Source organism: Bombina bombina, chromosome 2 (assembly GCF_027579735.1).
Source record: "Bombina bombina isolate aBomBom1 chromosome 2, aBomBom1.pri, whole genome shotgun sequence".
Classification (NCBI taxonomy): domain Eukaryota; kingdom Metazoa; phylum Chordata; class Amphibia; order Anura; family Bombinatoridae; genus Bombina; species Bombina bombina.
Window position 1 is genome coordinate 62,868,560 of NC_069500.1, and position 17,276 is coordinate 62,885,835.

The 17,276-nt window shown below is 39.8% G+C and overlaps 1 protein-coding gene across 1 annotated transcript in view; it reads left to right on the forward strand.

Moving 5' to 3' along the window:
• KATNAL2 (katanin catalytic subunit A1 like 2) overlaps nt 1–17,276 on the forward strand; it is a 172,574-nt gene that overhangs the window by 120,927 nt on the left and 34,371 nt on the right. The window contains exon 12 of the mRNA XM_053701085.1: nt 6,252–6,343. Within this exon, the coding sequence (XP_053557060.1) occupies nt 6,252–6,343 (92 nt within the window). The remainder of the gene's footprint in view (nt 1–6,251; nt 6,344–17,276) is intronic.

Below are 17,276 nucleotides of genomic sequence, written 5' to 3' on the forward strand. Positions count from 1 at the left end.
TGAGAGTGTCAGGTTATATAACGATTCATAGTATGTTCTGAAGGCTTCGGCTATTTGTTCGGTTGTGGAATATTTTTTTTTTATCTTTGCCTTTAATGTCTAGCACAAAGGATTTATATGTTTTACCTTTCAGTTTGCGTGCGAATAAGCGACTACATTTATTATCCCCGTCATAATATGTTTGTTGTAATTTAAGCGCTTGGGATTTATATTCATATGTTAGGAGGGTTTTGATTTTGTTTGTTTGTATTTCTAAGTTCTCTTTTATGGTGGGGTTGCTAGGGTCTCTTAGGAGGTTTCCTTCTAAGTTTTCAATTTCCTCTAATATTTTCTTTAAGTTCATATTTTTCAATTTGGTTTGGTGAGCTTTGATACTCATAAATTCTCCCCTAAGTCATAGCTGACCTACTTTTACCAGTGATAGAGACTCTTCATCATCCAAGAACCTTAGACCAGATGGTATTTCTTATTGGATAGTAAGATCTTGGCTGTGGTTTAAAGTTCTACATTTTTTCTTCAGCCCAAATACCCAAACTAACAGCCCCAGATGTCAGATGTTACTCTGGAAATAAAAAGTTACCATTAATTATAAACAAAGGATTCATCATAATTGTGTATTGGATAATATTGCCATATTGCTTTACAGATTATGTGTTGGTTAGAACATCATTTTTACAAGATAATATTTTTGAATAGTTCAAAAAATGAGACTAACAATTACATACAAGTTTCTCATATCAAGAGGATACACACAATACACTTAAAAAAAAATATTTCATATAGCAAATTATAGAAATGAATGAAGCAATGATTCACTTCTAAATATATCTTAATTTCCTAAGTACATAGACCCTTGTACATGTTATTGTTTTGCTTGGTATTTTTTATAAAACTATTGCAAATATGATTCTATATTTGCTTTGCATATTACAAGTTCTGATACTAATAGTTTTTGTTGTATTATCTTTCTTTAGGAAACGGGTTGCTAATTGTATTATTACACTCGTTACATTCTGATGCTGTCCAAAGATTTGTCATAATTACTGTTTTATTGTTGCTGATTATTTCCTATAATTTTTATTATTTGTTTGCTATTAATAAATTGTGTTTCTTTTATAATTTAGCACTCAAGTTATCCTAATTATACCCTGGGGGTGCATAAAAAGAATTTAGGACAGTTTATTCAGTGTTTAATGATAAGCTAATGTGTGTGTGTGCGTGTGCCCTTTTTAAGACTAATGATATAGTACTGGATTTTGGTCAGGTCTCACAAAAGTACAGGCATTAGCCAGTTACAATAAAAACCTTCAAAGGACATGAAACCCACATTTCTTTCTTTCTAATTACTAGTGAGAATTCAACTACTGGCCACCAGGAGGAGGCAAAAAACATCCCAGCAGAGCTGTTGAGTATCACTCCAACTTCCCATAAGCCCCCAGTCATTATTTGCCTTATACATTAGGAGGAAATGGAAGATGGTGTCTGAACTCTTTCTCTGGTTGAGAAGTGTTATCCGGTTAGCTTATGAGACAGCTGGACAACAGCCTCCTGAGAGAATTACGGCTCATTCTACTAAAGCTGTCTTTTCTTCCTGGACCTTCAAAAATGAAGCTTGTGTGGAACAAATCTGCAAGGCGGCAACTTGGTCCTTTTTGCATACCTTTTCCGAATTCTACAAATTTAATACTTTTGCTTCGGCTTCTTTTGGGAAAGTTCTTCAAGCGGTGGCAGTGGCGTAGCGTGGGTTGTCAGTGCCCAGGGCAAGGCAAGTATTGCGCCCCCTAACCCATTAGCACTGACTGAGTCTCTTCCACCAGTACAGTAGGATTGGCAAATTTGCTTTGAATCTAGGAGCCAGGTAAACAACTTAGGAGACAGTTTTTTTTGTTTTTTTTTTAAACAAACAAAGCTTTATTTTTACGACAAAATTAACAGATCTTAAATTTACAAATAAAGTAGACTAGAACCAAACGTCATGAGCATGAAGTTGATTCATGAAGTTGTTTCCTGTGTATTTTGAATAATTTTACTGCAGCACAATTTCAAAGTCATTTCAAAGTACAAAGTCAAATTTAGACTGTCACTTACCAAACACATATATTTTTTATTACAGGCAGCAGTAGCACTAATCTTCTTCTCAAGCAAGGCAGTCAGCACACCTTGTCGCCTCACTGCCTGAGTTTCAACCTCACTAAACTACAGTCAGGCTACAGCCATTGGCTGAAGCTAAACTGTGCCACTGGTTGCAAGCTAAACTGTACAGCACAGCCATTGGCTGGCAGCAACTAGCAGCTGATTGGGTGCATGGAAAGGGAGGCGTGTTTCCAATTTGGCTTAACGTTGTATGGAAACATCTTACATGCAGTGTTAATAGCAATCAATCATCGCGGAGTGGAGGTTTCCAGCCGGCAATTGGCTGTCAGCTGATGCTTGCTGGATGCAATGAGCTGATGCTGATCGCCGGCCCTGCATGTGAGACAGTGAGAGCGGCGGAGCGCACCTCATAAGGAGATGGCTCTTTCAGCTTACCAGCAGCTAGCCTCAGCCTGCACAGATCCCCCCCCATACTGATACACAAATACATGATGCAATTGGCAGGTGACTTCCTCACAAGCAACCCCCACTTGCGATTTTTATAACAAAATTCCTTAGGGGCGTAAATTTCTTTTGAAATTCTACGCCCCTAAGAATTATGTGCCCGGAGCAACCGCCCCTGTGCCCCCCCCCCCCCACGCTACGCCACTGAGCGGTGGTGCCTTCTGTTTAGGTCTGCCTGTCTTGTTCTCCCACCCTTCCATTCTTTCTGTGTCCTCTAGCTTGGGTATTGGTTCCCACTAGAAATTAGAATGGATTTGTGGACTCCATGCCATTGGAAAGAAAAAAAAAATTATGCTTATCTGATGATAAATTCTTTTCTTTTCTGGCATGGAGAGTCCACGACCCGCCCTTAATTTGATTTAAGACGGCTTTTTGTATAAACCTCAGGCACCTCCATACCCTTGTGTCAGCTTCTCTTTCCATATTCCTTTGGCTGAATGACTGGGGGCTTATGGGTAGTAGGAGTGATACCTAACCCCTTAACGACCAGCGGCGTACCCTGTATGACGCTGGCCGTTATGCTCTTAAGGACCAGCAATGTACCCTGTAAGTCACTGCAGTCCTGGGCTTCTATCTGCTGCGATCTTGCTCAAAATTACGAGATTGCGCTATTTCTACATGCCTCACGAATGGGGCACTGCAGAAATAGATTTGCAGGGTTACAGTGGTGGTGCCAATCATTGGTGGGTGGGAGCTATAGCAGGGAGGCGGGTGGACGGCCCATCGCCGGAGCAACTTCCTGATCCTGTCCGTGATAGTGCACAGGGGGGGGGGGCAGGGCTCAATAGCGCGCTCGCGTGTGTGCGTGCACGGTCACATCAAATTGAATATTCAGCCAAAGGAGGGAGTCGGGAAAAGGAAAAAAAAATTTGGAAAGGGATCCGGGAGGGAGAGGGGGGGGGGGAAGCTACACTACAGAAAATGTTTTTTTTTTTTTTTTTTTTTCAGAAAACAGGGGCCCATTTTTTGTAAACTGGGTACTGGCAGACAGTACCTAAGATGGTGGCCAATAGGTTGAGGGGGACGCTTAGAGAGCTGTTTGGGGGGAATCAGGGAGGTTGGGGGGTTATGGGGTATCTTACACCTCAGAAAAAAATATATATAAAAAAATTTTTGAAAAACAAAACACCTTTATTTTTATACTGGCAGACTTTCTGCCAGTACTTAAGATGGCAGTGACAATTGTGAAGTGGGGGAGGGAAGAGAGCTGTTTGAGAGGGGTCAGGGAGGGATCAGGGGGTGGGATGTGTCAGGTGGGAGGCTGACCTCTACACTAAAGCTAAAATTAACCCTACAAGCTCCCTAATTAACCCCTTCATTGCTGAGCATAATACAAGTGTGGTGTGCAGCGGCATTTTTACCATAATAGCACAAGCTGTTTGCAAATAATTTCAGTGAGAAACCTTAACTTTGTGAAGTTAGTGAAAAAGTTAACAATTTTTTTTATTTGATAGCATTTGCCAGTAAAATGGTGACATTAAATGTACCAAAATGGGCCTAGATATTAGTGTTACAATGTAACTATTGCTAATTTTGAAAAAAGAAAATGGTTTGGAAATATCAAAGTGCTACTTGTTCTTATTGCCCTATAACTTGCAAACAAAGCAAAGAACACGTAAACATTGGGTATTTCTAAACTCTGGACAAAATTTAGAAACTATTTAGCATGGGTGTTTTTTGGTGGTTGTAGATGTGTAACAGATTTTGGGGGTCAAAGTTAGAAAAAGTGTTTTTTTTTTTTTTTCAAATTTTATAATTTTTTATAGTAAATTATAAGAAATGATGAAAATAATGGTATCTTCAGAAAGTCCATTTAATGGCGAGAAAAACGGTGTATAATATGTGTGGGTACAGTAAATGCTTAAAAGGAAAATTGCAGCTAAACACAAACACTGCAGAAATGTAAAAATAGCCCTGGTCCTTTAAAGGGACATTAAACCCCAAATTTTTCTTTCATGATCCAGACAGAGAATACAATTTTAGACAACATTCCAATTTACCTCTATTATCTAATTTGCTTCTTTCTTTAGATATCCTTTGTTGAAGAAATAGCAATGCACATGAGTCAGCCAATCACACAAGGTATCTATGTGCAGCCACCAATCAGCAGCTACTGAGCCTATCTAGATATGCTTTTCAGGAAAGAATATTAAAATAATTAAGCAAATTAAACAATAGAAGTAAATTAGAAAGTTGTTTAAAATTGTATTCTCTATCTGAATCATGAAAGAAAAAATGTGGGTTTAATGTCCCTTTAAGGTTAAGCAATTTAAAAATTTAACAGCTCTGCTGGGGTGTTCTTTGCCTCCTCCTGGTGGCCAGGAGTTGAATTCCCACTAGTAATTAGAATGGATTTGTGGACTCTCCATGCCGGGAAAGAAAATAATTGATCAGGTAAGCATAAATTTTGTTTTTTATTTCCATGATTAAGATTGAGAATGCAATTTTAAACTTTACAGTTTTATGACCTAATTTGCTTCATTCTCTTGGTATCCTTTGTTGACGAAGCAGCAATGCACTACTGGGCCCTAGCTGAATACATTGGGTGAGCCAATAACATGAGACATATATGTGCAGCCACCAATCGGCAGCTCCTGAGCCTACCTATGTTTTCAACAAATGATATCAAGAGAACAAAACAAATGTGATAATATAAATAAATTGGAAAGTTGTTTAAAATCACATGGTCTATCTGAATCATGAATGAAAAAATAGGGTTTTGTGTTCCTTTAATAAAATTGTAGGGCAACAATTTAGGTTCTTAGTTTGTTTAAGTTCTATATTGTAGGTAGATCAAGCTCATGAGCCCTCATACAAAGCAGTGTTTTCCAGCCAGGTGGTGTTATGAAGTAGCTGGGTGGGGACAGTGTAATACTACGTAATTTTATAATCTATTTTTCTATTTATAAATGTTACTTAAAGTGAAGATCAATTTTGATGAATAAGTGTCCGGTTTTTAATAATCCTATTAAAAAAAAAGGGCACTTTAATTAATCAAAATTGACATTTCACTTGTTGACTTCAAAAACGTACCTTTTAATCCTGGCAGTCGCTCCTTCCTCCGCCCGTCGCAAGCCGTCTTCGCGGGTCCAAAATGACGAATCCGGCTTCCTCCAATCACGGTGTTGCATCAGGCCAAGATTCCCCCGGGGGGGGAAAAGCCGTGATTGGTGGAAGCCGGATTCGTCATTTCTGACGTCTGCAGAGGCTTCCGACGGCCAGGGGAATCGCTAGAGCGGCTGCCAGGATTAAAAGGTAAGTTTTTGAAGAAAACAAGTGAATGTCAATTTTGATTAATTAAAGTGCCCATGTTTTTAATAGGATTATTACAAACCGGGCACTAATTCATCAAAATTGACCTTCACTTTAAGCTATGCAAAGCACACATTAATTGCATAATTTAACATAAATTGATTTAATGATAGTTTGAGCAACAAACATTTAAAACATTTTACATCAGCTAATTTTAGCTCAGTATTACGTTTTTGATGGTTGGTCAGTAAAATCAGCCGGATGTGTGTCCATTAAATGGGCCCTGGAGAGAACACTGTGTAAACCAGTAAGCCGGTTTTTGTATACATTATTGTACAGGAATAAGGCTGCAACGGGTCTACTAGCTTTGTAACTGTATTTATCTGATTCTCTGTACCCAGGTGTTATTTGAGCTTGCTAGATATCATGCACCCTCCACCATTTTCCTGGATGAATTAGAGTCTGTGATGAGTCAGAGGGGAACTGGCCCTGGGTAAGAGCAGTTTGTTTTTTACCTTAGTTGTCTGTGTTGATAAAAATACCAAAATACAATTGGAAGATAAATGAAGCATGAATCGCACAGTTATGGTTCCACAGCTGTATAAAAACACCCAACTCTCTGCAATTTATCCAAAATCAATTTTTATCTATTTCACTAAATGCAGAATAAGTTGTTGTCGGCTAAGTACCTGCATGATCCTAACATGATCCAACTGACCAAAATGTCCTGGGTTTCATTTCTTTTTGTCTTTCCCAGGTTGTTTGTTATTTATTTGTAATAACCTTCACAAAGATACGTGGCCAAAAGGTAGAACGATTTGACAGATAATTAGTTCCATATTTTGATAACTATTAAAATATTGAATCCTCAAAACATTAAAGGGATGGGAAAGTCAAATTGAAACTTGCATGATTTAATTTTAAAACACTTTTACATTTACTTCTATTTTCAAATGTGCTTCATTCTTTTGATATCTCTTATTGATAAAGAATACGCACATATACTATACACAAGTGGGAGCTAGCTGCTGATTGGTGCCTGCACACATTTGTCTCTTGTGATTGGCTAACTAAAAGTGTTCAGCTCGTTGCCTGTAGTGCATTGCTGTTATTTCAGGATACCAAGAGAATTAATCAAATTAGATAATCAAAGTAAATTGGAAAGTTGTTTAAAATTGTGTTTTATCCAAATCCCGAAAGAAAATGTTGGGGTTTCCTGTTCCTTTAGGGCCTCAATCACGGTCTGTCGGAGACACGTTTTCAGTAGTTTTTTTTGGGTGAAAAAGGCTACTTTTCGATTTGTCACAATCACGGTCTGTCGGAGACACGTTTTCAGTAGTTTTTTTGGGTGAAAAAGGCTACTTTTCGATTTGTCACAATCACAATAGCATGATTTTGGTAGATTCTCGCACTACCAGACAGGTTTTCTATTGCTAGAAAAAAACTCTATTTACCATATGGAGCCAAAAACTACTCTGCTACCTCAATATATTTTGGTCTTGCTTTTCAACTACTTTTCATCTCTAGTTTTGGCTTATCAAATTCGGCACCTCTATACATTTGATGAGTCCTTAGAGGGGCTTTTAGGGCACCTGTTTTTCACAGCCATTTCCAAACCGTCTTTTAGCTTGCACCAAACACTCTGAAATGGCCACTGGAGACATTCTAGAGTCTCAGTGGTACTGATTTATTAAAGCTCCATTCATCCCTATTGGAGAGACTGTATGCAGTCAACAGGGCACATATTTTACATGTATAGAGACTTATAAATGTCAAGACTACGTGATATCATATACAGCTATGGGGATCTGCAGGAAAACTCACTTCAGACCACCTACATCTATAAATTGTGTGATTTCATATTTGATTGTGTCTAAAATTTCAGAAAAAAATAAACCAAATTATCAAAAATATATATTTTTTAAACCTAATCTAATACCCCCCAAAATAAAAACACCCCTAATCTAAGACTAAACTACCAATAGTCCTTAAATGGGCCTTTTGTAGGGCATTGCCCTAAAGCAATCATCTCTTTTACCTAAAAATACAAATTAACCCCTAACAGTAAATCCCCCAACCCACCAAACCCCCCAAAATAAAAAACCTAACACCAAAAAACTAAGTTACCCATTGCCCCTAAAGGGGCATTTGTATGGGCACTGCCCTTAAAAGGACAATCCGCTCTTTTGCAGCCCATTAAAAAAAAATAAAAAAAATCCATAATCTAAAAACAAAACCCACCCAAAAAATAAAACCTAAGTCTAACCCCCAAATAGGTACTTACAGTTCCTGAAGTTCGGCGGAGGTCTTCTTCCAGGCGCTGAAGGTCTTCTTCCATGCGGGGATCTCTTCTATCTTCATCCAGAGCGGAGGTAACCGTGGAACAGAACCGGCAACCACGGAGCCATCCAGCGTGGAGAATCCTCTTCGTATGATCGTCACCGCACACTTTTAAGATTTATTTTATTTTAATCTTAGGTTTTATTTTTAAAGCAATATTAGGATTTTTTTTAATTGTAATTTAGGATTTTTTTATTCTTTGACATGGAATAAAGGAGTTGGATATTACAAGTGGTGCGGCTGTTTCCTTGTATTCATCGTTAATTTAGGGGGTGTTAGGTTAGGGGCTAAGTGATTAGATCAGTTATTTGCGATGTAGGGGAATGGCGGATTAGGGGATAATAGTTTAAATAGGTACTTTGCAATGTGGGGGAGTGGCAGTTTAGAGGTTAATACATTTTATTGTTATTTGCGATGTGGGGGAATGGAAAGGTTTTAAAAAGCTCCTTTTTCCTATTTTACACCAAGTTGAGCTGGTTGTAATTTTTGTTAATATATCGGCAGCCTCTGACAGTGTATTAACGGTTTCCGCTGTCATTGGAAACTTGATATTATTTAAGGATTTGCGGGTTCTGATACTTTTTATGGGACACGAAAATGTTTTTGGCAGCCGGAGTTGTTATAAAGTGCCGTTGGAAGCAGTCGGTGAACAATATTGCTTCTGACAGTATATTTAACGGTTTGCGAGCGCACACAAACCTAATTACGGCTCAGTGGAAACAAGCCCTGTGTTGGTTATCACAAACATTACAGGGGTTATGAAAATCTTGTTTTTAAAAGAGATCGCCAAGTCGCAGCTTTCATAGTAAACTAATGCAATCTGTTCCCATTCTCACCACTGCTAACCCATCTAAATGTATATTTTAGGCTATTTGGATGGTCAGAAAGTCCACTATTTTGCTATCATATATAGGTGTTAACATTTTGACAAGGATTTTTTTAAACTATATTTCGTTTTCTTGTTAAGGTCCTGTTTCATTTTGTTGTGAACTGTAAACAATATGGTAGATATGCTTCTATGGTGGAAAAGACAACTTTTATTTTGTTGTTTTTTTTTCCAGAATTTTTACTTCTTAAAACCTGTAATTCGTGACCCTGCTTCCTTGCTGCTTTGTATTTTTCTAAGAGACCCTTAAATGAGATTGCAGAATCGTGAGCGGGTTTTTATTAGGGACAAGCCTCCAGGTCCGCTATGTCCAAACTCATTCACTACAGTGCATATATTATTAAACTCATGGTCACGAATGCTCGTTCAAGATTACAAATTCAACAATATATGCACTGCCGTGAACGAGTTTTGACTTGGCGTGCATGGAGGTTTGTCCCTTATAAAAACACATTCACAATTGTGCAATCATGTTTAAATGAAAATCCTGTAAAATAATAAAAAATAAATGTATAAGTCTTTTGCATATAAACTGGTATCCCCCATCTATTTAACTGTTCATGACAAAATGGAACCGGGCCTTTAACAAACTAGAGAAATAAATATAGTTGAAAAGAATCCTTGTGAAAGTTGTCAAACGCCTATTTAGCAATAGATAAACAGTGCAGTCTGCCCATCCAGATAACCTACAAGATTTAGATTGGTTAGCAGAGGTGAGGATGGAAACAGGATTCCTTTCAAAACCTAATTTTCATAACGCCTGTACTGTTAGTGACAATCCTGCCAGTGAGAAATATAATCAAATATGAAAAATAAAATCGTCATTTTGTAGATGGTTTTTGTCTTCAAGTGTCTATAGAAGTATGCCCATCCTGCTAAGATACGTGTTGAGGATGCATTGTTAAGATAATGAGGCCAATTCATCATATGTCTGTTGGACCTGATCCGACAGTGCGGATCAGGTCCGACAGACATCGCTGAATGCGGAGAGCAATACGCTCTCCGTATTCAGCATTGCACCAGCAGCTCACAAGAGCTGCTGGTGCAACGCCACCCCCTGCAGGCCGCCAGCAGAGAGGTGTCAATCAACCCGATCGTATTCGATCGGGTTGAATTGCGGCGATTCCTGTCCGCCTCATCAGAGCAGGCGGACAGGGTTATGGAGCAGCGGTCTTTAGCCCACTGCTCCATAACTTGTGTTTCGACTCGCCAGAAACACAGCCCTTCAAGCTCCATACGGAGCTTGATAAATGGGCCTCATTAGGTGAATGTCACACATGTAAATTAGTATTTTCCTTGTTGAGTGAATAAAGGGTTTACATGAATAGAGCTTTGCTGTATTATAGGCTATTGCATGTGTCCTTTTCGGAAGAGCTCTCAGTTTCCATTTCAAAGATTGTTTGTTAAAGGACCAGTCAACACATTAGATTTGCATAATCAATACATGCAAGATAACAAGACAATGCAATAGCACTTAGTCTGAACTTCAAATGAGTAGTAGAATTTTTTATAACAAATTTCAAAGTTATGTATATTTCCACTCCCCTTGTACCATGAGATAGCAATCAGCCAATCACAAATGCATATACGTATAGTCTGTGAATTCTTGCACATGCTCAGTAGGATCTGGTGACTCAAAAATTGTAAATATAAAAGACTGTGCACATTTTTTTAATGGAAGTAAATTGGAAAGTTGTTGAAAATTACATGCTGTATCTGAATCATGAAAATTTAATTTAACCTGAGTGTATTCAAAGTCCTTTTCGGGAACTTTTCTTCTGGAAATTTGTTTGTGGCAACAGGGTTTAAAAAAAAATTATGCAATATAGCATTGTGATCACTTGAAAAACTCAGCTCCAAATTCAACCAGTATTTTCGGGAGCCGATAGCTGATATATTGTGATTGACACTTTAATTGTGATCATAAACAATTGATTGCATTTACTATATATATATATATATATATATATATATATATATATATATATATATATATATATATATATATATATATATATATATATATATATATATACACAAGTTTCATAGTTTAAGTTGGAGTCTGTAATTGACTGATGGCTCTCACATGACAAAAGGGACAAGGAAGTTGAAGGAAAATTTGAAATGTGTTCGAAAAAAGTAAATGTTATTGCATAGTCTATTTATGATGCATTTGTTGATTATGCAATTCTGCTGTATATATTATTAGTATATATATTTAATTTTGTATTTACCTTCCCTTTAACAAACACTCGGCTAGATTTCGAGTTTTGCGTTAAGCTGAAAAAGCAGCGTTAACAGGTCCTAACTCTGCTTTTTCACTACTGCTGCTATTACAAGTCTTGCAGGTTTAGGGGCACCGCACACTTCTTTGGCCTTACCGCAAACCGACTTACGTAAACTTCGTACACCCTTTTCTCTTGTAAGGTGTATCCAGTCCACAGGTTCATCCATTACTTGTGGGATATTCTCCTTCCCAACAGGAAGCTGCAAGAGGAGACCCACAGCAGAGCTGTCTATATAGCTCCTCCCCTAACTGCCACCCCCAGTCATTCTCTTGCAGCTCTCGACAAGATAGGAAGTATCAAGAGATATGTGGTGACTTAGTGTAGTTTTACCTTCAATCAAAAGTTTGTTGTTTTTAAACGGTACCGGCGTTGTACTGTTTTACTCTCAGGCAGAAATTAGAAGAAGAGTTCTGCCTGGAGGTTGATGATCTTAGCGGTTTGTAACTAAGGTCCATTGCTGTTCTCACACATAACTGAAGAGTATGGGACAACTTCAGTTGGGGGAACGGTCTGCAGTTTACCTGCTTTGAGGTATGTTCAGTATATTTATTTCTAGAGAGATGAATTCTATGCTAGAAAATGCTGACAGAGCCTTGTGTATTTGAGGTAAGCCTGATGCAGTGATTTAACAGTGACTGGGATCATGCTTACAAAACAGGGTAATACTCTTATTACTTAGTGACAGTTAAACATTTACATGAATTCAAAAATAGGACGTTTTTTCTCTGAGGGAGATAACTCTTTATTAGGGGCCTAGTTTCCACATGGCTAATCAGATACTCCTAGGAGTATTTTCTTAAGGCCCCTCTGGCATCCAGTACATGGTGGGAGGGGCCTATTTTAGCGCTCTAAATGCGCAGTTTTAATTCAGACTGAGACATCCAGCTTCCCTGGAGTAGTCCTCTGGCACCTGAAGACCATTATAAGGGGTTTATTTCTGCACAAAATCGTACTTGAGGGCAGGTAGGAGCCTCAGCAGAGCTGTGGCAGGGTGCTTAACTGTCTTGTAACGTTTTTTAACGTTTTTAAATCCGGTTTGGGGCCTAAGGGGTTAATCATCCATTTGCAAGTGGGTGCAATGTTGCTTTAGTCCCTTACACACACTGTAACAATTTAAAAGACTTTACTATATTTTTACACTGTTTTGCAGTTTAAGTGTTAGTTTTTTTTCTCTTAAAGGCACATTAACGTTTTTGTTTAATTGCTGTTTCACCTTTATTAAAGTGTTTTCCAAGCTTACTTATCTCATTACTAGTCTGTTAAACATGTCTGACATAGAGGAAACTCCTTGTTCAATATGTTTAGAAGCCATGGTGGAACCCCCTCTTAGAATGTGTACCAAATGTACTGAAATCTCTATAAACTATAAAGACCATATTATGGCGCTTAAAGATTTATCTCCAGGGGATTCTCTGACTGAAAAAAGGGAGATTATGCCATCTAGCTCTCCCCATGTGTCAGAACCTATAACTCCCGCTCAAGTGACGCAAAGTACATCTAGCGCGTCTAATTCTTTTACCTTACAGGACATGGCGGTAGTTATGAATGCTACCCTCACAGAGGTATTTTCCAAACTGCCAGGGTTACAAGGAAAGCGAGACAGCTCTGGGGCTAGATCTAATACAGAGCTTTCTGACGCTTTAATGCCTGTGTCCGATATACCCTCACAATACTCAGAAGCCGAGGCAGGTGAGCTTCTATCTGTGGGTGACATTTCAGACTCGGGGAAGGAGTTGCTTCAGTCTGATTCTGAAATGACAGCGTTAAATTTAAGCTTGAACACCTCCGCTTATTGCTTAGGGAGGTTTTAGCGACTCTGGATGATTGTGACCCCATTGTGGTTCCAGAGAAATTGTGTAAAATGGACAAATACTTTGCAGTGCCTGTTCACACTGATGTTTTTCCAGTCCCTAAGAGGTTTTCGGAAATTATTACTAAGGAATGGGTTAGACCAGGTGTGCCGTTCTCTCCCCCTCCTGCTTTCAAAAAGATGTTTCCCATAGATGCCGCCGTACGGGACTCGTGGCAGACGGTCCCTAAGGTGGAGGGAGCAGTCTCTACCCTAGCTAAGCGTACAACTATCCCCGTCAAGGACAGTTGTGCTTTGCTAGATCCTATGGATGAAAAATTGGAGGGTCTCCTTAAGAAAATTTTTATTCATCAAGGTTTTATTCTCCAGCCTCTTGCATGCATAGCCCCAGTTACTGCTGCAGCGGCTTTTTGGTTCGAGTCTCTTGAGGAGGCTCTGCAGGTGGAGACTCCGCTAGATGACATTCTAGACAGGATTAAAGCTCTTAAGTTAGCTAATTCCTTTATTTCTGACGCCGTTTTTCAGTTAACCAAACTAACGGCTAAGAATTCAGGTTTTGCCATTTTGGCGCGTAGGGCGCTATGGCTTAAGTCCTGGTCAGCAGACGTTATTTCAAAGTCTAAGCTTCTTAACATCCCCTTCAAGGGACAGACCCTATTCGGGCCCGGTCTGAAGGAGATCATTTCTGATATTACTGGAGGAAAAGGTCACGCCCTTCCTCAGGATAGGTCCAATAAGAGGACCAAACAGAATAATTTTCGTTCCTTTTGAAACTTCAAGAGTGGCGCAGCCTCAGTTTATTCTAATGCAAAACAAGAGGGTAATTTTTCCCAGCCCAAACCAGTCTGGAGACCTAACCAGGCTTGGAACAAGGGGAAACAGGCCAAGAAACCTGCGGCTGCCTCTAAGACAGCATGAAGGAGTAGCCCCCGATCCGGGACCGGATCTAGTAGGGGGCAGACTTTCTCTCATCGCCCAGGCTTGGGCAAGAGACGTCCAGGATCCCTGGGCACTAGAGATTGTTTCCCAGGGATATCTTCTTTAATTCAAAGGTTCATCTCCAAAGGGGAGATTTCATCTCTCACAACTATCTGTAAACCAGATAAAAAGAGAGGCATTCTTACGTTGTGTTCAAGACCTACTGGTTATGGGAGTGATCCACCCAGTTCCAAGAGAGGAACAGGGGCTGGGTTTTTATTCAAACCTGTTTATAGTTCCCAAAAAAGAGGTAACTTTCAGACCTATCTCGGATCTCAAGATCTTAAACAAATTTCTCAGGGTCCCATCCTTCAAGATGGAGACAATCCGAACCATCCTCCCTATGATCCAGGAGGGTCAATATATGACTACCGTGGACTTAAAGGATGCTTATGTCCATATTCCGATTCACAGAGATCATCATCAGTTCCTCAGGTTCGCCTTCCTAGACAGGCATTACCAGTTTGTGGCTCTTCCCTTCGGGTTAGCCATGGCACCAAGAATCTTTACGAAGGTTCTAGGGTCCCTTCTGGCGGCTCTAAGGCCGCGGGGCATAGCGGTAGCCCCTTACCTAGACGACATACTGATTCAGGCGTCGACTTTTCAAATCGCCAAGTCCCATACGGACATTTTTCTGGCCTTTCTGAGGTCTCACGGGTGGAAAGTGAACATAGAAAAGAGTTCTCTCTCTCCTCTCACAAGAGTTTCCTTCCTAGGAACTCTGATAGATTCAGTAGAAATGAAAATTTTTCTGACAGAAGTCAGGATATCAAAACTTCTAACTTCTTGCCGTGCTCTTCATTCCACTTCTCGGCTATCAGTGGCTCAGTGTATGGAAATGATCGGCCTAATGGTAGCGGCAATGGACATAGTTCCGTTTGCCCGCCTACATCTCAGACCACTGCAACTTTGCATGCTCAACCAGTGGAATGGGGACTACACAGATTTGTCTCCTCTGTTAAATCTGGATCAAGAGACTAGGGATTCTCTTCTCTGGTGGTTATCTCGGGTCCATCTGTCCAGGGGAATGAGTTTCCGCAGGCCAGAGTGGACTATAATGACAGTCTGGAACTCCCTGAAGGCTCAGGGTTTGTGGACTCAGGAGGAAGGCCTCCTTCCGATAAACATTCTGGAACTAAGAGCGATATTCAATGCTCTTCAGGCTTGGCCTCAACTAGCTGCGGCCAAGTTCATCAGATTTCAGTCGGACAATATCACGACTGTAGCCTATATCGACCATCAGGGGGGAACAAGGAGTCCCCTGGCAATGATGGAGGTTTCCAAGATAATTCTATGGGCAGAGGTTCACTCTTGCCATCTCTCAGCTATCCATATCCCAGGAGTAGAGAACTGGGAGGCGGATTTTCTAAGTCGGCAGACTTTTCATCCGGGGGAGTGGGAGCTCCATCCGGAGGTATTTGCCCAGCTGATTCAACTTTGGGGCAAACCAGAACTGGATCTGATGGCGTCTCGTCAGAACGCCAAGCATCCTTGTTACGGGTCCAGGTCAAGGGATCCCCAGGCAGCGCTGATAGATGCTCTAGCAGTGCCCTGGTCCTTCAACCTGGCTTATGTGTTTCCACCGTTTCCTCTCCGTCCTCGTCTGATTGCCAAGATCAAGCAGGAGAGAGCTTCGTGATTTTGATAGCACCTGCGGGGCAACGCAGGACTTGGTATGCGGATCTGGTGGACATTTCATCCTCTCCACCATGGACTCTGCCGCTGAGGCAGGACCTTCTACTCCAAGGTCCATTCAAACATCCAAATCTAATTTCTCCTGTTAAGTGTAGTCAGTCCACGGGTCATCCATTACTTATGGGATTATATCTCCTCCCTAACAGGAAGTGCAAGAGGATCACCCAAGCAGAGCTGCTATATAGCTCCTCCCCCCTACGTCATATCCAGTCATTCTCTTGCACCTAACTAATAGATAGGATGTGTGAGAGGAGTGTGGTTATTAAATTTAGTTTTTATTTCTTCAATCAAAAGTTTGTTGTTTTAAACAGCACCGGAGTGTGTTGTTTCTTCTCAGGCAGTATTAGAAGAAGAATCTACCTGAGTTTGTGTATGATCTTAGCGGACGTAACTAAGATCCATTTGCTGTTCTCGGCCATTCTGAGGAGCGAGGTAACTTCAGAACAGGGGACAGCGGGCAGGGTTCACCTGCAAAGAGGTATGTTGCAGTATATTATTTTCTAAGGAATGGAATTGACTGAGAAAATACTGCTAATACCAATATAATGTAAGTACAGCCTTAAATGCAGTAGTAACAACTGGTATCAGGCTGTTATGTATGTATGTTGGCACTAAAGTATTTCTGGGGAATGGCACTTCACTAAGAAAATACTGTATACATATAACTTATAGCCTTTCTGCAGTGATAGCGACTAGCAACAGGCTTTTATTATCATTTCATATATTTAAAACGTTTACTGGCAGGTTAATCGTTTTTCTCTCTGAGGTACTTGGTGAAAAATTTATGGGCATTATTTTCCACTTGGCTGTCGTTTATTTTGAATAAAATCAGTTTACTGAGCTTCCCCACTGCTGTATTTTGAGTGGGAGGGGCCTATTTTGGCGCTTTTACTACGCATTAAAAATTCAGTCACAGTCTTCCTTATTCTCCCTGCATGATCCAGGACGTCTCTACAGAGCTCAGGGGTCTCCAAAACTAGTTTGAGGGAGGTAATCACTCACAGCAGACCTGTGAGACTGTGCTTTGACTGTGATAAAAACATATATATTTTATTTGTTATTCGTTTTTTGGTATTAAGGGGTTAATAATCCATTTGCTAATGGGTGCAATCCTTTGCTAAATTAATGCATTTCATGTGAAAAATTGATTGCTATAACTAAACCGGTTCATTGTTATCTCTGTGACAGTTTTTTTGTGTGCTTCTTAAAGGCACAGTAACGTTTTTTATATTGCTTGTAAATTCATTTGAAAAGTATTTTCCAAGCTTGCTAGTCTAATTGCTAGTTTGTTTAAACATGTCTGACACAGAGGAATCTCTTTGTGCAATATGTTCAAAGGCCAATGTGGAGCCCAATAGAAATTTATGTACTAATTGCATTGATGCTACTTTAAATAAAAGCCAATCTGTACATGTTAAGCAAAATTCAC